Source organism: Hirundo rustica, chromosome W, assembly GCF_015227805.2.
Source record: "Hirundo rustica isolate bHirRus1 chromosome W, bHirRus1.pri.v3, whole genome shotgun sequence".
Classification (NCBI taxonomy): domain Eukaryota; kingdom Metazoa; phylum Chordata; class Aves; order Passeriformes; family Hirundinidae; genus Hirundo; species Hirundo rustica.
Genome location: NC_053487.1, coordinates 12099000 through 12115135, shown reverse-complemented (window position 1 = coordinate 12115135; position 16136 = coordinate 12099000). Strand labels below are relative to the sequence as shown.

The 16136-nt window shown below is 41.1% G+C and overlaps 1 protein-coding gene across 1 annotated transcript in view; it reads left to right on the top strand.

Annotated features, from left to right (window-relative positions):
* Positions 1 to 16136, top strand: part of LAS1L (LAS1 like ribosome biogenesis factor) — a 71657-nt gene that overhangs the window by 39026 nt on the left and 16495 nt on the right. Inside the window, 7 exon segments of the mRNA XM_040089162.2 lie at positions 2299 to 2490; positions 3087 to 3133; positions 3509 to 3618; positions 4311 to 4396; positions 5305 to 5350; positions 12580 to 12586; positions 14134 to 14296. Of these exon segments, the coding sequence (XP_039945096.1) occupies positions 2299 to 2490; positions 3087 to 3133; positions 3509 to 3618; positions 4311 to 4396; positions 5305 to 5350; positions 12580 to 12586; positions 14134 to 14296 (651 nt within the window).

Genomic DNA, 16136 nt, shown 5'->3' with positions numbered 1-16136 from the left:
CCAACAAGCGATTCAGGGTTTATTCAAAGCTCAGGCCAAATTTAAATATGAAAGAGAATACTTTTGCAACCATTTAAAAGCAAATTTAGCAAGAAATACTACAGTTCCCTTTGACCTCCAAAAAGATTTGCTTCTGGAGCTGTGGCAAAATCCTGAAATGGCTGTTGATAATAAGAATTTGCCAATTCAATTAGCAACCCAGCCCAATAAGTCTTTCCAACCTTACAGTAAAATAAAGCAGCTTCCATCAGAACCTTTTGTAACGTTTGTGGAGCGGTTAACTCGAGCTATCGAGTTACATGTTGAGAATAAGGTAGCCCAGGAACAAGTCCTGGAGGAGATGGCTCTGGCCGATGCAGACGAACAGTGCAAGGCAGCTATCCTCAGCCTGTCTATAGAACCAGCTCCAACTTTATATGACATGCTCCAGGTGTGTGCCAGGAAGATTCCCTTCATAAAAGCTCATCAAAACCAGTTCCAGAGTCAAGCCGCCACAAAAAGCTGCTGCTGCAGAAACCGTGCTTCCTGTACCTGTGCCACGGCCACCACCCAAGAGAGGGACAACGTGTCTCCTGTGCGATCAGGCTGGACATTGGGCATGTCAATGCCCTTTAAAGAAGCAATTTCTGGACTTTCGGGACAATGGGGGTGGGAGGTCTCAAAGGTCCAAAGGGAATTTTTCAAAGAAACTAGAAAATGTAAATGTTAAACTAAATAATCCTGCTTTAACCAGTTCTGCCTTTCAGCAAAAGTCACCAGATGTGATAGTAAAGGATCCAGCGACCAGAGAAACAAAAAGTCCTCATGATCTGGTCACCTGGGGTCGTGGGCATGCCTATGTGTCCACTCCCCCAGGTCTCAAGTGGGTGACAGCTGAGTGGGTGAAACCTTTCATCCCTAAAACTGCAAAACCCCCTGCAGAGGGCCCACAAGTGGCCAGTGCTGCCTGGAGGAGGAGAAAGCGCCAAACCTTCTCCTTCTAATTATCATTATTCCTTAACAGTGTTTTTCTAAACAGTTTGTCTGCACTAGATGTCATTTTTTTCTTCTGCAACTTTAAAGGTACTCAAGGTCCGAACTCTGAGCATCTCCCACTAACTGAGCCTTCCTCCTTCTCAATTTAATTAGAAAAGGGGAAATGTTGTAATGCATTAACTGGGTTTGTATTTCATCGGATTTGTAATGGTTTTTCTATGTATCATGTGATCTGTCCTTGCCCAGCAGTGCCCATCCCACCCACTGAAATGTAACCTAACTCTGTTCCCCTCCTGCTTCTCCCTGAGTGGGTGGTGCCTCTGGGCCCTGCCTCTGGGCCCTGCCCCCTGGGGGAAAAAGCCACGACGGGGGAGGGGCCAGGTCTCTCTGGCATTGGTGAGTCATCGGGAAAGGTCTCCAGCAAGCAGAACAGGACTTGAGAATAAAAGCTGTAAAATTCCACCCGGTGCCAGAGAGCAGACTCTTACTTTTACCATCAGCGGCTGTCTAGTCTCGTGAGGAAAACTACATTTAGCGATACCTAAGACTCTTAAAAAATCCCATTTAGGGAGAAGTGTGGATACTGCAAGCCTGAGTGAATGACCAGCTCATAGCATTTGAAGCGATTCCTGGGAATTTTGTGTTAAGGCTTGAGAATCCAGTTAAATAATCTTCAGCATGGTCCTTAGACTGAATTCGGAAAATGCTGATGGAAGTAAAGGCATTTTCTTTCCATTCTATCTAATGTATGCATAGTGTAGTCCCTGCAAAAAAAAAAAAAAAAAAAATGTTATTGTTGTATATGCTGTGTTAACCATGGCGATACTAAAGTTCTGACTCATTTTCTCATCAGAATGCTACTGCAGGGACATAGTTGCTGCTTAAATTTGACCTAGCTCAAGCAAGGTGCAGTGCCATAGCAGTGTCCAGGGATTTTTTTGTGTGTGTTTTTGATTGTTTGTGGCATTTTTTGTTGGTTTTTTTTGGTTTTTTTTTTGTTTTGGTTTTTTTTGGGGGGAGGGGTGTGTGTGTGGTTTTTTCCCTCCCAAAAAATGATGGGTAGTTACCATGCCTGTGATACTGGATTGGGTTTCTTTCTGGAGGTTGGTTTTAGTTTGGTTTTTGGGTTTTTGGGGGTTTTTTTTGTTTGGATTTTTTTAACTTGTTCACGTTTTCCTTAATGGAGTTTTTTGTGTTTTCAGGGTTCATAACTGGTTAATAGCATTTATTTTCATAACACAAGTTAGCAATATGCCACCTATTATTTTTTGCCATAACAAAGAAATCCTCATTGGGAAAATAATGTTTTCTGTTCTCCATTAGGTTGTGATGTTGTGCTGGACTGGCTACGAAAGATGTATTGGAGCCATCAGCTGGGCAATAACTTGTGTGAAGAAGATGAGGATGATGAAGAAGAGCAGGAAGAGGTGGAAGCAAATGCAGAGTTGGACAGTGATGCATGGGAGATTCAAACCCCGCAGTATGAGACCTGTCAGAAACACAAGGAATTCCATGGTAGGTGTTCCTAGAACAATAGCAGATACAAGGATTAGATATGCTAGAGAAAGCAGTTTAAATGTGTCATCTTCTAGCGTAAAGATATACCTTCAGCTCAGGTTTTGGCATTCCTCTTTGGGTCTTGGTGGATTCCTGGGGCTGACTGACTGGTTTGGTAGTGTTTCTCCAATTTCTTAGCACTTTGGTTTGTGAATAGTTGTAGCACAGTTGCAATTGATGCAAAATGCAAGTATAAGGAATACAAATATGCATCAGAACATAAACTGCATATGGGAACAATTTCTTCCTACACTGATCTTATTAAAATTTGTTTTTGAGCTGTGTAGGTTTATCCAACTTACCTGTTTTTTTGCTACTGCTAGTGATAAAATATGGAAATAATGGTTCAACCCCACTTGAGAAAATTCATGTTGCTGGAAAAGTTTGGGAGTTTTGGGAGTCTTCAGTGTGTTGTCTGAACAGAATTGCTGGCTTCATTTGACCAATGCCTTCCTTCAGTGTAAATTTAGCAAAACTAAGCAGCTTCCTTAGATACAAAATTCCCTTACATAGTTGATCTTCTGCTTAAATGATATATTTATGTTTATTTCTAGAAAAAGTCAGAGATGTTCTGATATCTTACAAGAATGAGCAGTTCCGGGTAAGTGCACTCTGATGATCAGCACTTTCATTAATTCTCTTTTCTTTTTTGGACAGTATATTTTCTCTTCCTTGTTGCCTTAGTTAGTTCCTTGCTCAGGTCTATCTGCTAGTGTTGTCGTACATGGCTTGCCAAAGGAAAACTTCACTACAGAGAACAATCAATTTGAGCTGTGACAGTTCCTAATGTGGGCACTTTGTTCAGGTTTATAAAGGAGATCTGTACTTATTGAAGATTCTGAAAAAGGGGAACATTTGTGACCTTTTCCAACTGCTGGTGATGAAGTACATGTGGCATGTGCATCTTGTCATAGCAATAATGTCTTTGTCATGGGAGTATATTTTCTGTTAATGCTTGAATTTTTCCTTCACTCAGGTTATGCAGACTATGCCATCTGTTTCAAAGTCTCAAGAATCGTGGTCTGATTCCTCTTCAGAAGTGGACAGGATTTTGGCTCAGATCAAAGTCCTGATGCAGGAAAACAAGTATGTCTCTGATAAAGAACTGAGGTGAAAGTTACAGTGCTGAACTGGGCTTCAGACCTATTAAATTGTCTTTTCAGTGTCCTATAGCTGATCATGGAGAAAGCAATTAGTCAATTTCCTCAACATCTTTGAGGACTGAGTTTTTGATCTGTGCTAATGAGCAATGGTCCTTGTGCCAGACGGTCTCCAAGGAGTCGTCCCAGAATTAGCAGTGCTGGCCCCAAGGCATGTACCATCTTCAGTGTCTTCAAAAACTCCCAACAACCCTGTAGAGATTTTGATTTCACAGTAACCTTTAGAATTCTTAAAAATTGCAGGGCAATATTTGGCATTTTCTGTATTTTTTATCTTTCTACTACTACAGAGCCTCTAGGACCTAGTGTGTTGAGACTTCTTTATTATCATATAAATTTGCATGGAGATCTTGACCCGCTTTGAGAAATCTAATCAGTGTAACTGCAGAGGGGAGAGAGTATCATGTTACAGATAAGAGCTATAACTCCTGATGTTGTGAATATAAATATATATGCCATACAAGAACAGCATTACCAGGTCTCTTGTTTGAACAAAAAATTCTCCATTCCTTCCTCACAGTTCCAGGAATTTGGCAGTCAAACTTGTTTCAGAACTGGTGCAAGTGGTGCTTTGATACATAAAGGAATAAGTGGCAGTAATAAGTCTCTCTGCTCTAGGGAGACAGTGGCTGAAGCTCTTCTCAGTGATGGTTTTCTCATCCCAAAGATGGATTGTCTGAAGTTGCTAAATATGAAGTGTGAAGGTGAGTGTTTTATGCATCACCCAAGTAGAAAATGCATAGCTAGTGTTATGACCTAATCTGTTCTTTTTTTCTCATTATATTGAAATCTGTAATTGGCTGTATATTTTTTGTATATCTGGGTCCTTAAACATCTTTTTCCCTGTTCTCCATAACCCCTTATGTCCATGCTTAGCTATTGCTTTTGCATAAATTTCTTGGGATGGAAGGATAGCTCTTCAGCACTGAATATCTAGCCAAGGCATCTTTCAAAGCTTGCATCTCTACCCTTTTCTGCAATAGTTGCTGATTTCAGGAACTCCCACTAGTTTCTCTTCTACACTGAAGATTTGAAGAAAATCAAAATGCATGGGGTTTTTTGAGCCTCATTCACCAGCTGCATCTTAATTCCAACCTGCTGCCCATATTTGTGGAGTTGCATTTATTGTTTGCAAGAGAACTAAGCATCTAGAGGGAATGAAAATAAATTCCCTGTTTCACAGCCAAAGAACTTTCCAAGAAAGATTCTCAAACTTCCATGACTATATAACAGAAGAAAAATTTAAAAGCTTTTTGGTTTTATGTTGCTTTGCTCAATGAACCTTCTATTTGCAGTATATTTTTTAGATATAACAGCTCTTAATTATGTGTGAAATAAGCTGAAACTGGAAAGGGATTAGCAAAACAGGTAGATCTTCCTGTATTAATAATTTCCTTGTGCTAATTATCAAGTTGCTACTTATTTTACTTGCATAGCATAAGAAAGATAATAGTTTCAGATTCAGCGAGGACCTCAGGAAATATTCTGGAATCAGTGATCTGAGAACAAACCTCTTTAGTTTGGAGCAAGTGTCACACCTGTATTTCATAAAAAAATTACAAAGCACCAATTTCTAGCTTCTCTGTTTTGTTTTTTTTTCTTCTTATCACAGCAAATAAAGAGGCATGGCAATTCAAAATTCCCCCAACATTTTACTGGTTTTGGCAGCTGTAATGGTCTTAATTTAATGAAACTGGGCGGTGTTGGAGTCTAGGGCATTTTTTTGGTTGCACAATTGGCCGGTGATCCACCACTTGACAGTGCAGCTCGTCAAGCCAGTTTTTTTCCTCGAGACGTGTTGACAGACATCAAGGATGTAGCCAGAAAGGCAATAGTGCAGATTCCACCAACAAGTCACAAAAAGTATTTTTACAGAGGTAAAGCAAGGTCCTTCAAAACCCTTTGCTTCATTCATTGATCGTCTCACACAAGCAGTAAACAGGCAAGTCACAGATGAAGCAGTGAAGTCACATTTGATCCAGTGTCTTGCATTTGCAAATGCCAATCCAGAATGCAAGCGTGTCATCAGTGCGATGCCAGGCCAACCCACCATAGCAGAAATTCTAGAGGCATGCAGCAAGGTGGGGACACCACAGCAAGTTGCAACAATTTTAGGAGATCATGTGGAAAAAGCTGTCAAAGAAGCATTTGCAAATTTTCAACAAAGACAGTGTTACAAGTGTAGCAAACCAGAGCATTTCAAGAAGGACTGCCCACAAGTTACAAACAATGCAGACTCATCAGATCATTGTCCGGCATGCGGAAAGAAGAAGCATCGCCCTGCAAGAAACAATGTAAGTAGAGGAACTCAGTCGAGAAACTCCAAAAGGAGCGCAAATCAGCGCGCGACAACACAAGTAATGGCGATGACTCAAGAGCAGGCTTCGCAAGGGAGACAATCATCAGAGAACAGCATTCCGACGCCCTCAGCAAGACAATTTGTAAGATCCCCAGCGATCCAGAGTTACTACCACCCAAGGCGCAATGTGACTTAGCAACTTCCAAAGTGATATGTTTTTTAGATGACAATTATGCAGTAATACCCACTAGTGTCACTGAGTCCTCGTAGAAGAAGCAAGACTTTCTAATTATAAGTAAGGACAAAAGCAGTGTTTTAAGACTTGTTGTTTACCCTTCTGTCATTTCAGCAGATCGCAATAATGAGTTGACAGTTTTAGCGAAGCCTCATCAGCCACCATTGATCATTCCCCCGAACACCTCGATTGCCAGGGCAATTGCATTGCCACCTCATGCTGCAGAACAAGTCTTGCCAGTGCTCCGAGAACAAGATCCTCCTTCAGGTGAGCACATAGAAGTTCATGCCTCCTAAGTGAAACACGTAAGCCAAAACAGACCAATTCTCGTCTGTGAATTGACCCAGAGTGAGAAAACAATCGCAGTCAAAGGGATACTCGACACGGGGGCAGACGTCACAGTAATTTTGTATCTTTTTTAGCCCAAGAATTGGAATTTAATCACTCCCTTGAGTCCTCTTTCAGGCATAAGAGAGAACACTTTGTGTCTGCAGAGTAAAGATGCGATTGTTGTCTCAAGGCCAAGAGGTAAGACTGCAATCATTTGCCCATTTGTTGTGCAAAAACCCATCACAGTGTAGGAAAGAGACATTTTAGTGCAATAAAGTGTGAAGTTAGAAGTAGATTTTTAGTAGGGGCCACTGCAGCACTCACCACTTTAAAATTGACCTAGAAAACAGACAATCCTGTCTGAGTAGATCAGTGGCCCCTCAAGAAGAAAAAATTAAGTGCTCTCAAAAACTTACTTAGTCAGAGAACAATTAAAAAAAAGGACACATTGTACCAACAAACAGTCCCTAGAATTCCCAAGTGTTTGTCGTTCGCAAGAAAGCCCCTAGCTCATAGAGATTGCTTCATAATCTCAAAAAAATCAATGAAGTCATTGAAGAAATGGGACCACTTCAGCTGAGGCTTCCATCTCTCTCAATGATTCCGAGAGATTAGCCACTTGTGATCATTAATCTCAAAGATTGTTTTTTCAGCATACCACTTCATCCAGATGATGCTCCTCGATTTGCCTTTTCCATCCCAAGTGTCAACAAGAAAGAGCCCCTGCAAAAATACCATTAAGTTGTTCTTCCTCAAAGTCTCAAGAACTCTCCAACCATCTGCCAATAGTTTGTTGCACAGGCACTGTCTCCAGCTCAAGAGAAACATCCAAGAGCAAAAATCATTCATTACATAGATGATCTGCTCATTGCTGCCCCAACACAATAAGAATTGCAGAGAGCTTGTAACTGTGTGATTACAGAAGTGCAAAATGCAAATTTGGAAATTTCCACTTCAAAAATTCAAGAAATTGCACCTTAGAAATACCTAAGATAGAAAATCACTAAACAAACAGTGAGACCACAAAAAATTGAAATTAGAACAGCAGTTAACAACTTACAAGATTTGCAACAACTTTTAGAAAAGATCAACTAGATGAGATCCATCTTAGAGATCACAAATAATGAACTTACGCCGTTATTCAATCTTTTAAAAAGAGACAATAACATCAAATCCCACAAGAGCCTCACTCCTGAGGCTCGGGAGGCCCTTGAGAAAATTGCTAGATCCCTCCAGCAGAGACAGGCACGTCCTTTTGTAACATCTTTACCTTTCTTTCTTGCAGTGTTAGAAGAAAAAATACAGTTATATAGGTTGATTTTTCAGTAGGACTCATCACAAAAAGACCCATTGTTAATTTTAGAGTAGATTTTTTTATCTTACAAGTCTCCAAAGACAATCCTCTCAAGTCTAGAAATGATAGCTCAAATCATCATCAAAGCTAAGACCAAGCTGCAAACAATAGCAGGCAAAGATTTTACAACAATTTACCTGCCTTTAAAAAAATATTATTTTAATTAAGCATTGCAGAAATCAGAAGACTTGCAGATTGCATTGTTAGATTACTCAAGTGTTTGTACTATTCATTTCCCAAGCCACAAGCTGTTAAAAGCAAAATTAAGTTTCAGAGAAAAGCCAAAAATAAGTGAAGTGCCATTAGATGCAATAACAGTATTTACCAATAGCTCTAGAAAAACTCACAAATCAGTAAGTACATAGCAAGATAACATCACAAGAGAGTAATCAGATATAAGAATAGTACAAGAGTCACCACAAATAGTAGAATTAGCAGCAGTAGTCAGAGCTTTTGAGCTGTTCCAGCAACCTTTTAATTTAATCACAGATTCAGCTTATGTAGCTAATGTAGTCAAAAGACTTGAAAGTTCACTTTTAAGAGAAGTCAACAATAAAAATTTATATTCATATTTATTGTGCATAAAGCCATTGTTGCAAAACAGAAAACATAAATATTTTGTCTCGCACATCAAAGCACATTCTTCTCTTCCAAGTTTTTTAGCAGAAAGCAATGCACATGCAGACAAATTGACCATTGTTGGGAAGGATGAAGCCAGAAAGCCCTATAAATATGATTGCTTAGATTCTGAGAATGTGAAACCTGTAACTGAGATAGAATTGAAAGTAAGTTTTGATGTTTGAGATGTCCTAGCTGCTGGATGCCTAGGAAAACAACCCCCAATGTATGATTTATCCCACACTTGTAACACCCCCCTGAAGTATCAAGTATCTGTAACCCCATTGGCACAACCCTGTTACAGCCCACCTCGAGACCCCTTATCAGGGGGCTGCGAGAGTGGGCCTCTCTCTTCTCTTCTCTTCTTCTGCCTCTTCTCTGTTTCTTCTGTCTCTTCTGTTTCTTCTCTCCTCTTATCTCTTTGTTTACCTCTTGCATCTTGCTCTTGGAATTTCCTTATCTCTCACTACCCCCACCTTCCAAGGCCATGCTTCAGCTGCGCCTGGCGGCTCAGAGCAAGGCCTCCCATCATATACAATAAACCCCTTCTTCTAAAACCCAACTTCAGAGATCTCTCGTCTACATTCATCTACACCGTCCTGGAGTCCTCAGCGGGAGAGCACTTGCTTTGCGTGCAAGAGGCATATTTCTACAGACCATGCCAATTTCAAAGACTTTACCGAACATTTTTGAACAAGCAAAATCGAGTCATGAATTCTTTCATCAGAATGCTCAAGCACTAATAGACACTTTTCACATTTCCAAAAATCAAGCAAAGAAAATCATTAGTGCTTGCCCTGATTGCCAGCTTGTGCAGCCTCCTGCTTCCATAGGAGCAGTCAATCCAAGAAGATTGCACAGTTTGCAGTTATGGCAAACTGATGTCACAAAATATCCATCCTTTAAGAAACTCAAAAATGTTCATGTTTCAGTTGACACATTTTCAAGTGCAGTCTTTGCATCATTGCACACAGATGAAACAGCACAACATGCTTGTCGGCATTTCTTGCAAGCATTTGCATCTTTAGGCGTGCCACAGAAAATCAAAACAGACAATAGACCAACATATATAGAAAAAGTGCTTAACAAATTCCTGAAGAAGTAGAGTGTCCATCATACCTTTAGTATCCCACAGTCTCCAAGAAGTCAGGCAATCATTCAAAGAACACATCAAACATTAAAATCCCTTTTAGACAGACAAAAAAGAAGAGAAACAGATGCTACACCATACATGCGCTTAAATAAAGCCTTGTATGTGTTAAATTTTCTAAATTGCTCTTTTGCAGAGCCAACTCCACCAATCATCAGGCATTTTTCAAACAGCACAAGAACAAAACTGAAAGAAAATCCTTTAGTTTTAGTCAGAAACCCAAAAACAAAACAGATTAAAGAGCCATTCAAATTAATAACTTGGGGCAAGGGATATGCTTGTGTCTCCACAGCAGTTAAGCCAAAGTAGCTAGTGGCGAAGCACGTAAAACCATACCAAGTCCAGACACAAGCAGAAACAGACCCCAAGACCAGAAGAAGAGAAGTGAGCACGCAGACGTGAGCCAGTGTCAAAACAGCAAACATCCCTTTGTTCTACGTGCAAAAGAGACTTTGAGACTTGTTTTCTTTTAGGCTTAAGTAGTGTTGCATTTTTAGAAATTCCCAAAGAAAAGAAAGCATTGAAAATGAAAAAACTATCCTTGTGCCTCATTCTCTCCTTGGTTGCCTTGAGCAATGTGGCAGTTTTGCCCGTGACTCAACCAAAAGAGAATGTTTGAAAAACTCTAGCCAATGCATCAAGTTTAGATACCATCTGCCTTACACTCAAAACCAAGGAAACCTTTCTCAACGTTTAGTAGAGTTGCCAGTGAGCAAATTGCCGATTCCAAAAAACATCCCTCCAGAGATTTCAAAGTCCATTGTAAATCCAGTAGACCAATAGGATGTTTAAGCGAAAATCCTTCCTGCGGCTCCTTTTAAACCTCAAGAACTAGAAATTCTTAGATCAGTCCAAATGCAATTCTGTGTGAAATTCGGCCTTTCTGAAGTGACACAAAATAAAACTATAGACCTCACTCCAAACCTCAATTTTTACAGAAACTCATCGTCTTAGTGTAATTACAGTAAGATGCTAAAAAAATCATCCAGTCATGTTCCAACTCAGTTGCTGAAGAGAAACTTTTTCATTTGTAAAAAAAAAATTTAGCCCGCAATTCCTGCAAATGCCACAAGTAGTCCTTGCAGCATTAGAATGCTTTCATTGCTAACACCCGACATGACATTAATGAGAAAACTAAAACAGAGAAAGAAAAGATCAGTTCAAATGTATGATCCAAATTGTGATGATGATGTTCACACATAGAGCAAGGCTCAAAGAATTGCAGTTGCAATTTTTTCACCACAGACAGCGTCAAGAGCAGCCTTGACACAATTAGATCACGTAAGTTATTAGTTGAGCAAACATGCCCGAGCTATCTCTCTTGCACCGAGTGACATGTTGTTAGACATTGATAGTGTAAGACGAGCAAGTCTCCAAAACAAGGCAGCGATTGATTATCTTTTGCTGACCCATAAGCATAGATATGAAGAATTTAAGAGAATGTGCTGCATAAATTTGTCGAATCATTCCAAATCCATTCATAAGAACATCAGGCAATTGCAAAAAAAGTGTGAACAAACTTAAAGAAGTAACTAGATCATAGATAAATAGTTTGTTCAATTTGTTTGACCTTTCACCATTGTAGAAAGAAATTTTAAAGATAGTTATATATATTTTAGTAAAGCTTGTAATCCTTCTCATGATTTTGCCGTGTTTGTTTCTAAGTATACGGCAAGCCATGAACAAAATAGCCAAAAAAGTGTTCTTAGTTCAAACAAGAGGGGGAGATGTTGGAGTCCAGGGCATTCCTTTGGTTGCCCTGGAGGGTCAGGGACCTGGGCAAGGGGGTCTGGGACCCCAGCCCAGAGCTCAGAGAGACACTGGCTTTGATCTCAGTCCATGGGAAAAACTTCCTACACTGAGAGAAGGTTTACAGGCCACAAGAATGTGAAAAATAGTAGTTTAGCTTATCACAGGGTGAGAAAATAGTAATTTTAGGTTCCTAGCATTAGAGTGAATGGGGACAAGATGGAGAATCTGGGGCGTTGTCTCCTTCTTCTTCTCCTTCTCCTTCCCTCACTCCATTGCTGCATTGACGTGGCACAAAGTAGTTAGTGAGGATTGGGTCAAAGTAAAGATGACCTTTTTAGTAATAGTGATAGACATTGGTAAGAAATAGTAAACAAGAAATACGTAGTAATTAGTATAAAAGATAAGGACAACCCAGCTTGGGGGGAGACGTGAGGAATCCATGCAGCTGTGAACATCTTGTCAGACTCTGAGAAAATTGTAAGATAAGAAAAAATAAACGAAGTTTGCAGCATTGAAAAATCTAAACCTGAGAACTCCGTCTCTTCTTTCAGCTTAGCTCGGAGCTGTGCAGGAGAGCAAAAGACCCTGAAACCACCTGAATGTCGGAGAAAGCCCCCGACAGGGCGGAAACACCGATAATTGTAGAGGTTTTAATATTTATTCTTTTTCTGTGGGTGGGAGAGATTAGGAGAAAAAGCAAAACAGGCTTATGCTTTAAAAATGAATAAAAATAGTTTTATTAACACACACTAAAAGAACAAAAAAAAGTTGAGAAAAAGAAAACAAACCAAAACAGAATGACACTTTAAAACATGCTTCTCTCCTCTTACAAACTATTAACTTTCTTATTAAACAGCATAGAAAGACACAACTTGAGATTTTCAGTCAGTTTCACTATTTAGACATAATCACTCATTACTTTGGGAGAAGAGTCTCCCTAAGGTTCTCATGAAGACATTTGCCACAAGACACAATAGTCCAGTCCTCCCAATGTCACACATCTGCTGCCGCCCAGAGTTTTCACAGACTGTGATGTTCTATCAGCAAGGCCTCTCAGTGTATCTGGGGTAGTATTTATGAATACTTCTTCTAGTCTAAAATCATCTTTGTCTCAAAGGCTGAGACCTCCTTTTAACCCAGGAGCAGGAGCTTTAAAGTTCTCAATTAAACCTCAATCACATCCGTCCTCAATTTTGATTAGAATTAGCATTCTCCCTAACAGCACTAAGATGCTACAAAGAACAGTCCATTTCTCCATCATTTACCCTAGAGAAGTCTGGTTAAAAATGTCTACTTCTTCAATCCTATTCCAATATTATTAGTTCTTTCACTTCTAATCCACTGACTTCGTGCAGTGTCTGTTCTGCGTACCCTCTGTTTTCTTTCTTCTTTCTCTCAAGGAAGAGTTGTGCTTTAAAAGCTCCACGTTGCTAGGGAAGGGTTAAATCTTCCCAGGCCTGTAAGGGCCATGTACAGGCCTCGGGCTGCAGGGGCTGAAGAAAATGCAAAGCTGTGCTGATGGAGTAAGCTGGTAGATGTCCTTTTTTCCACCCCTCGGTCTCATGCAGGGTGGCCGGGCTCAGAACTGCCACAAAGCTATAAACACGTGGCATTGCTGAGCAGTTCTTTTTTCTCTTCCCACCGGAAGCCAGGAGAAAAGGGCTCAACCCAGGCCTCTCCCATGCGGGCAGCAGCTATCAGAGGCCCAGACCAGCCGGGCCCAGCCGCCCAGAGGGCAGTGGGGCCCAACCCAGGCTCCCCCTGCTCTCCATACGGGCAGCAGCTTCCAGAGGCCTGGCTGGGCCCGGCCCGGGCCTGCCCACGCGCCTACAATGTTACCTCATAGCTGATTCCTAATCGAGAGAGTGATCTGCTGCAGATTAGAGTTTTAAATGTCCTTTCCAAAGTCGCATTGACATCCTTATTGGTCAAACTAGCTACCAATATCTTGGCTAGTTTTCTGATAGGTCCCTGTTGTCCCCCCTGTTACGGACAAATCAGTAGCCAATTTAATATAAAGTAATTTTATTTTGCCATTTTAAAAATAATAATCTGAAATAGCCACAATAAAAGAGACAACCTTGATCCCGGGTTATTGAAGTTGGGTGAACGCAGAGACGGTCATGAATGAACCAGTCCTCCCCCGTTCACGATTGCCTAGATCCAGTGGGCAGGTTTTATACTGGTTTTTCTCCCCCAAGGCAGTTTTATTGTTAGTTCGTATCTGCAACACATATTCATGTGTTTTCTTTCTCTGACCGCTTGGTCCTGAATGCTCCTTCCTGGCAGAGTTGGACGCCTGAATGAGGTTCCAAGAAGTCGGCATTGGGATGCTGATGGCGACATTTCTGAGTCTTCCTCTTCTAGATTGATATCATGTGTTAATCACTGGAGGAGGCAGGTGGCTCTTCCTTGATGGATGGGACATCTCCTGTTTGGCCATTCCTTTTGGTTGCTAATCTGGGCTTTGACCTGCTATTGTCTGGAGTCTCTACAGTTGCAAATCAGTCTCAGCAAACAGGAGGGTTTCCACAGCTTGGTGGAAACCCTCTGTTAATACAGTTTATAGTTTATAACATATAGAACACGAATTTATCTCAAAATATCTATCACACCCCCCAATACCACTCCATGGTCCTGGCAGGGAAAAACATTTTACATTTCTCTATAACCAGAAAGCAAAACTATGCCAACCCATGATAGCAGCCTTTGCTGTCAGGCCTCCTTTCATTAAGTTTTACACAGATCCTAATAGAGAAAATGTTTATAGAGTTGAAGGAATGTTCTGACTCTTCAGAACTCCGGCCTCAGTTCTTGATCAGCTGGATTTCTGAGTTGCTGACTGGCATTGCCAAGGTAAACACTGGTGAGTGTATCTGGAATTACTGTGTTTAAAAAAGCATGTTTCTTCTGTACTGGTGTAAAACTATACTAGTAAAGTGATGGGACCTTTATACATAAAGTGAAGTAGCCTAATTAGCACATTTTGTCATGTGAACATAAAGCTATTATTCTTGCCTTTCTTAGACTTTTCAACCTGCAGCTTGTGCATGTCATGTATTTCTTAGCAAAAAATTGAAATTGTTATTGATAAGTTTGCTGCAGCCTCCTCGAGATAGGAAAAGCAAATCTCACAGGAAAGGTCAGGTCATTAAGTGCTAATTTCTCCAGCTATCAATACTTGTAGGAAATAAGATCCTTATATGCTATCTGCTACTGTTATATGTGTTGTGTTATGAGATCCCTGTTCCCAGTTCTCGTCTCCCTTAACAGAAGCCTACCTTTATAAGATACTAAATAGTGTTGCTATCCTGTTGTAATGCATTAATTTGGTTTATATTGTGTTTCATTTGATTTGTACTGTTTTTTCCCTGTTCCCCTTGGAAACTGTATCACGTGATTTGTCCCTGCTTGGCTGTGCCCATCCTCCACACTGGAATGTAACCCAACTCTGTTCCACTCCCACCTTATCCCTGATTGGGTAGTTGTTGGAGTCCAGGGCATTCCTTTGGCTGCCCTGGAGGGTCAGAGACCTGGACAGGGGGGTCTGGGACCCTGGCCCAGAGCCCAGAGGGACATTGGCTTTGATCTCAGTCCATGGGAAAGGCTTCCTACTCTGTGGGAAGGATTGCAAGCCACAAGAGTGTGAAAGATAGTAGCTTAGCTTATCACAGGGTGAGAAAACAGTAGGTTTGGGTTTTTAGTATTGAAGTGAATGGGAGCAAGATGGAGGATTTGGGGCATTGTCTCCTGCTTCTTCTTTCTTCTTCCCTCACTCCATTTTCTTCAGTGACGGTGGCACAAAGTAGTTTCAAGAGATTGGGTCAAAGTAGGGATGACCTGTTTAGTATAAGTGATAGGTATTGGCAAATAATGATAAATAAAGAACACATAACAATTAGTATAAAAGATAGCGACAGCACAGTGCAGGAGGAGTCGAGGAGTCACCAGATGCCCGAGCAGCTGCACAGACCTTTGTTGGGCACTGAGAAAATTGTAAGATAAGAAACAATAAACAAAGCATGCAACCTTGAAAAATCAGAACCTGAAGACTCCGTCTTTCTTGCATCTGGCTCAGAGCTTTGCAGAAGGCAAAAAGACTCTAAAACCACCTGAATCTTGGAACTAAAAAATGAGAACTGGCGTCCCTGGGTGGGCCCCTGGAAAGGGGCACCGAAAGGGTCACAGTGAACCTTCTGCAGTGAACATCGCAAGCCCTCAGAAGATCAAAAGCCAGACGGTAAGCTCCGGAGAAGATAAGAAGAACATTTCTGGCCAGAGCAGCTCATCTCAAATTCGTCCCAGACCAACAGATGTCCAAGGGCCCTGGAATCCGTCACCCTGAAACCTGCTGGTCAGCAATCAGGACACCTCTGAGGCGAATTCGACAACAGCTGCACACAAGCCTTTGTGCTTTGGTAAGAACAGTTGGATCTCGATCATGGGGGGGACCACTTCCCAGGAACAAATCTCTATTTTAGCAGCCCTAAGGGGGGTGATCTCAACACACGGTGTGGCTCTCAGGGAAAAAGAGCTTCAAGCATTGATGCTTTGGGTCCATTGTAATTACCCTCATTGTGAGACCCATGTCCTATTTGAGCCAGGGTTTTGGCAGGAAGCAAATAGGGAGTTGTATGATAGAGCCACAAAGAAGGACAAAATAGCTGCTAAGCTGTTGTTCGCAGGTAGAATTATGTTAGAAGCTA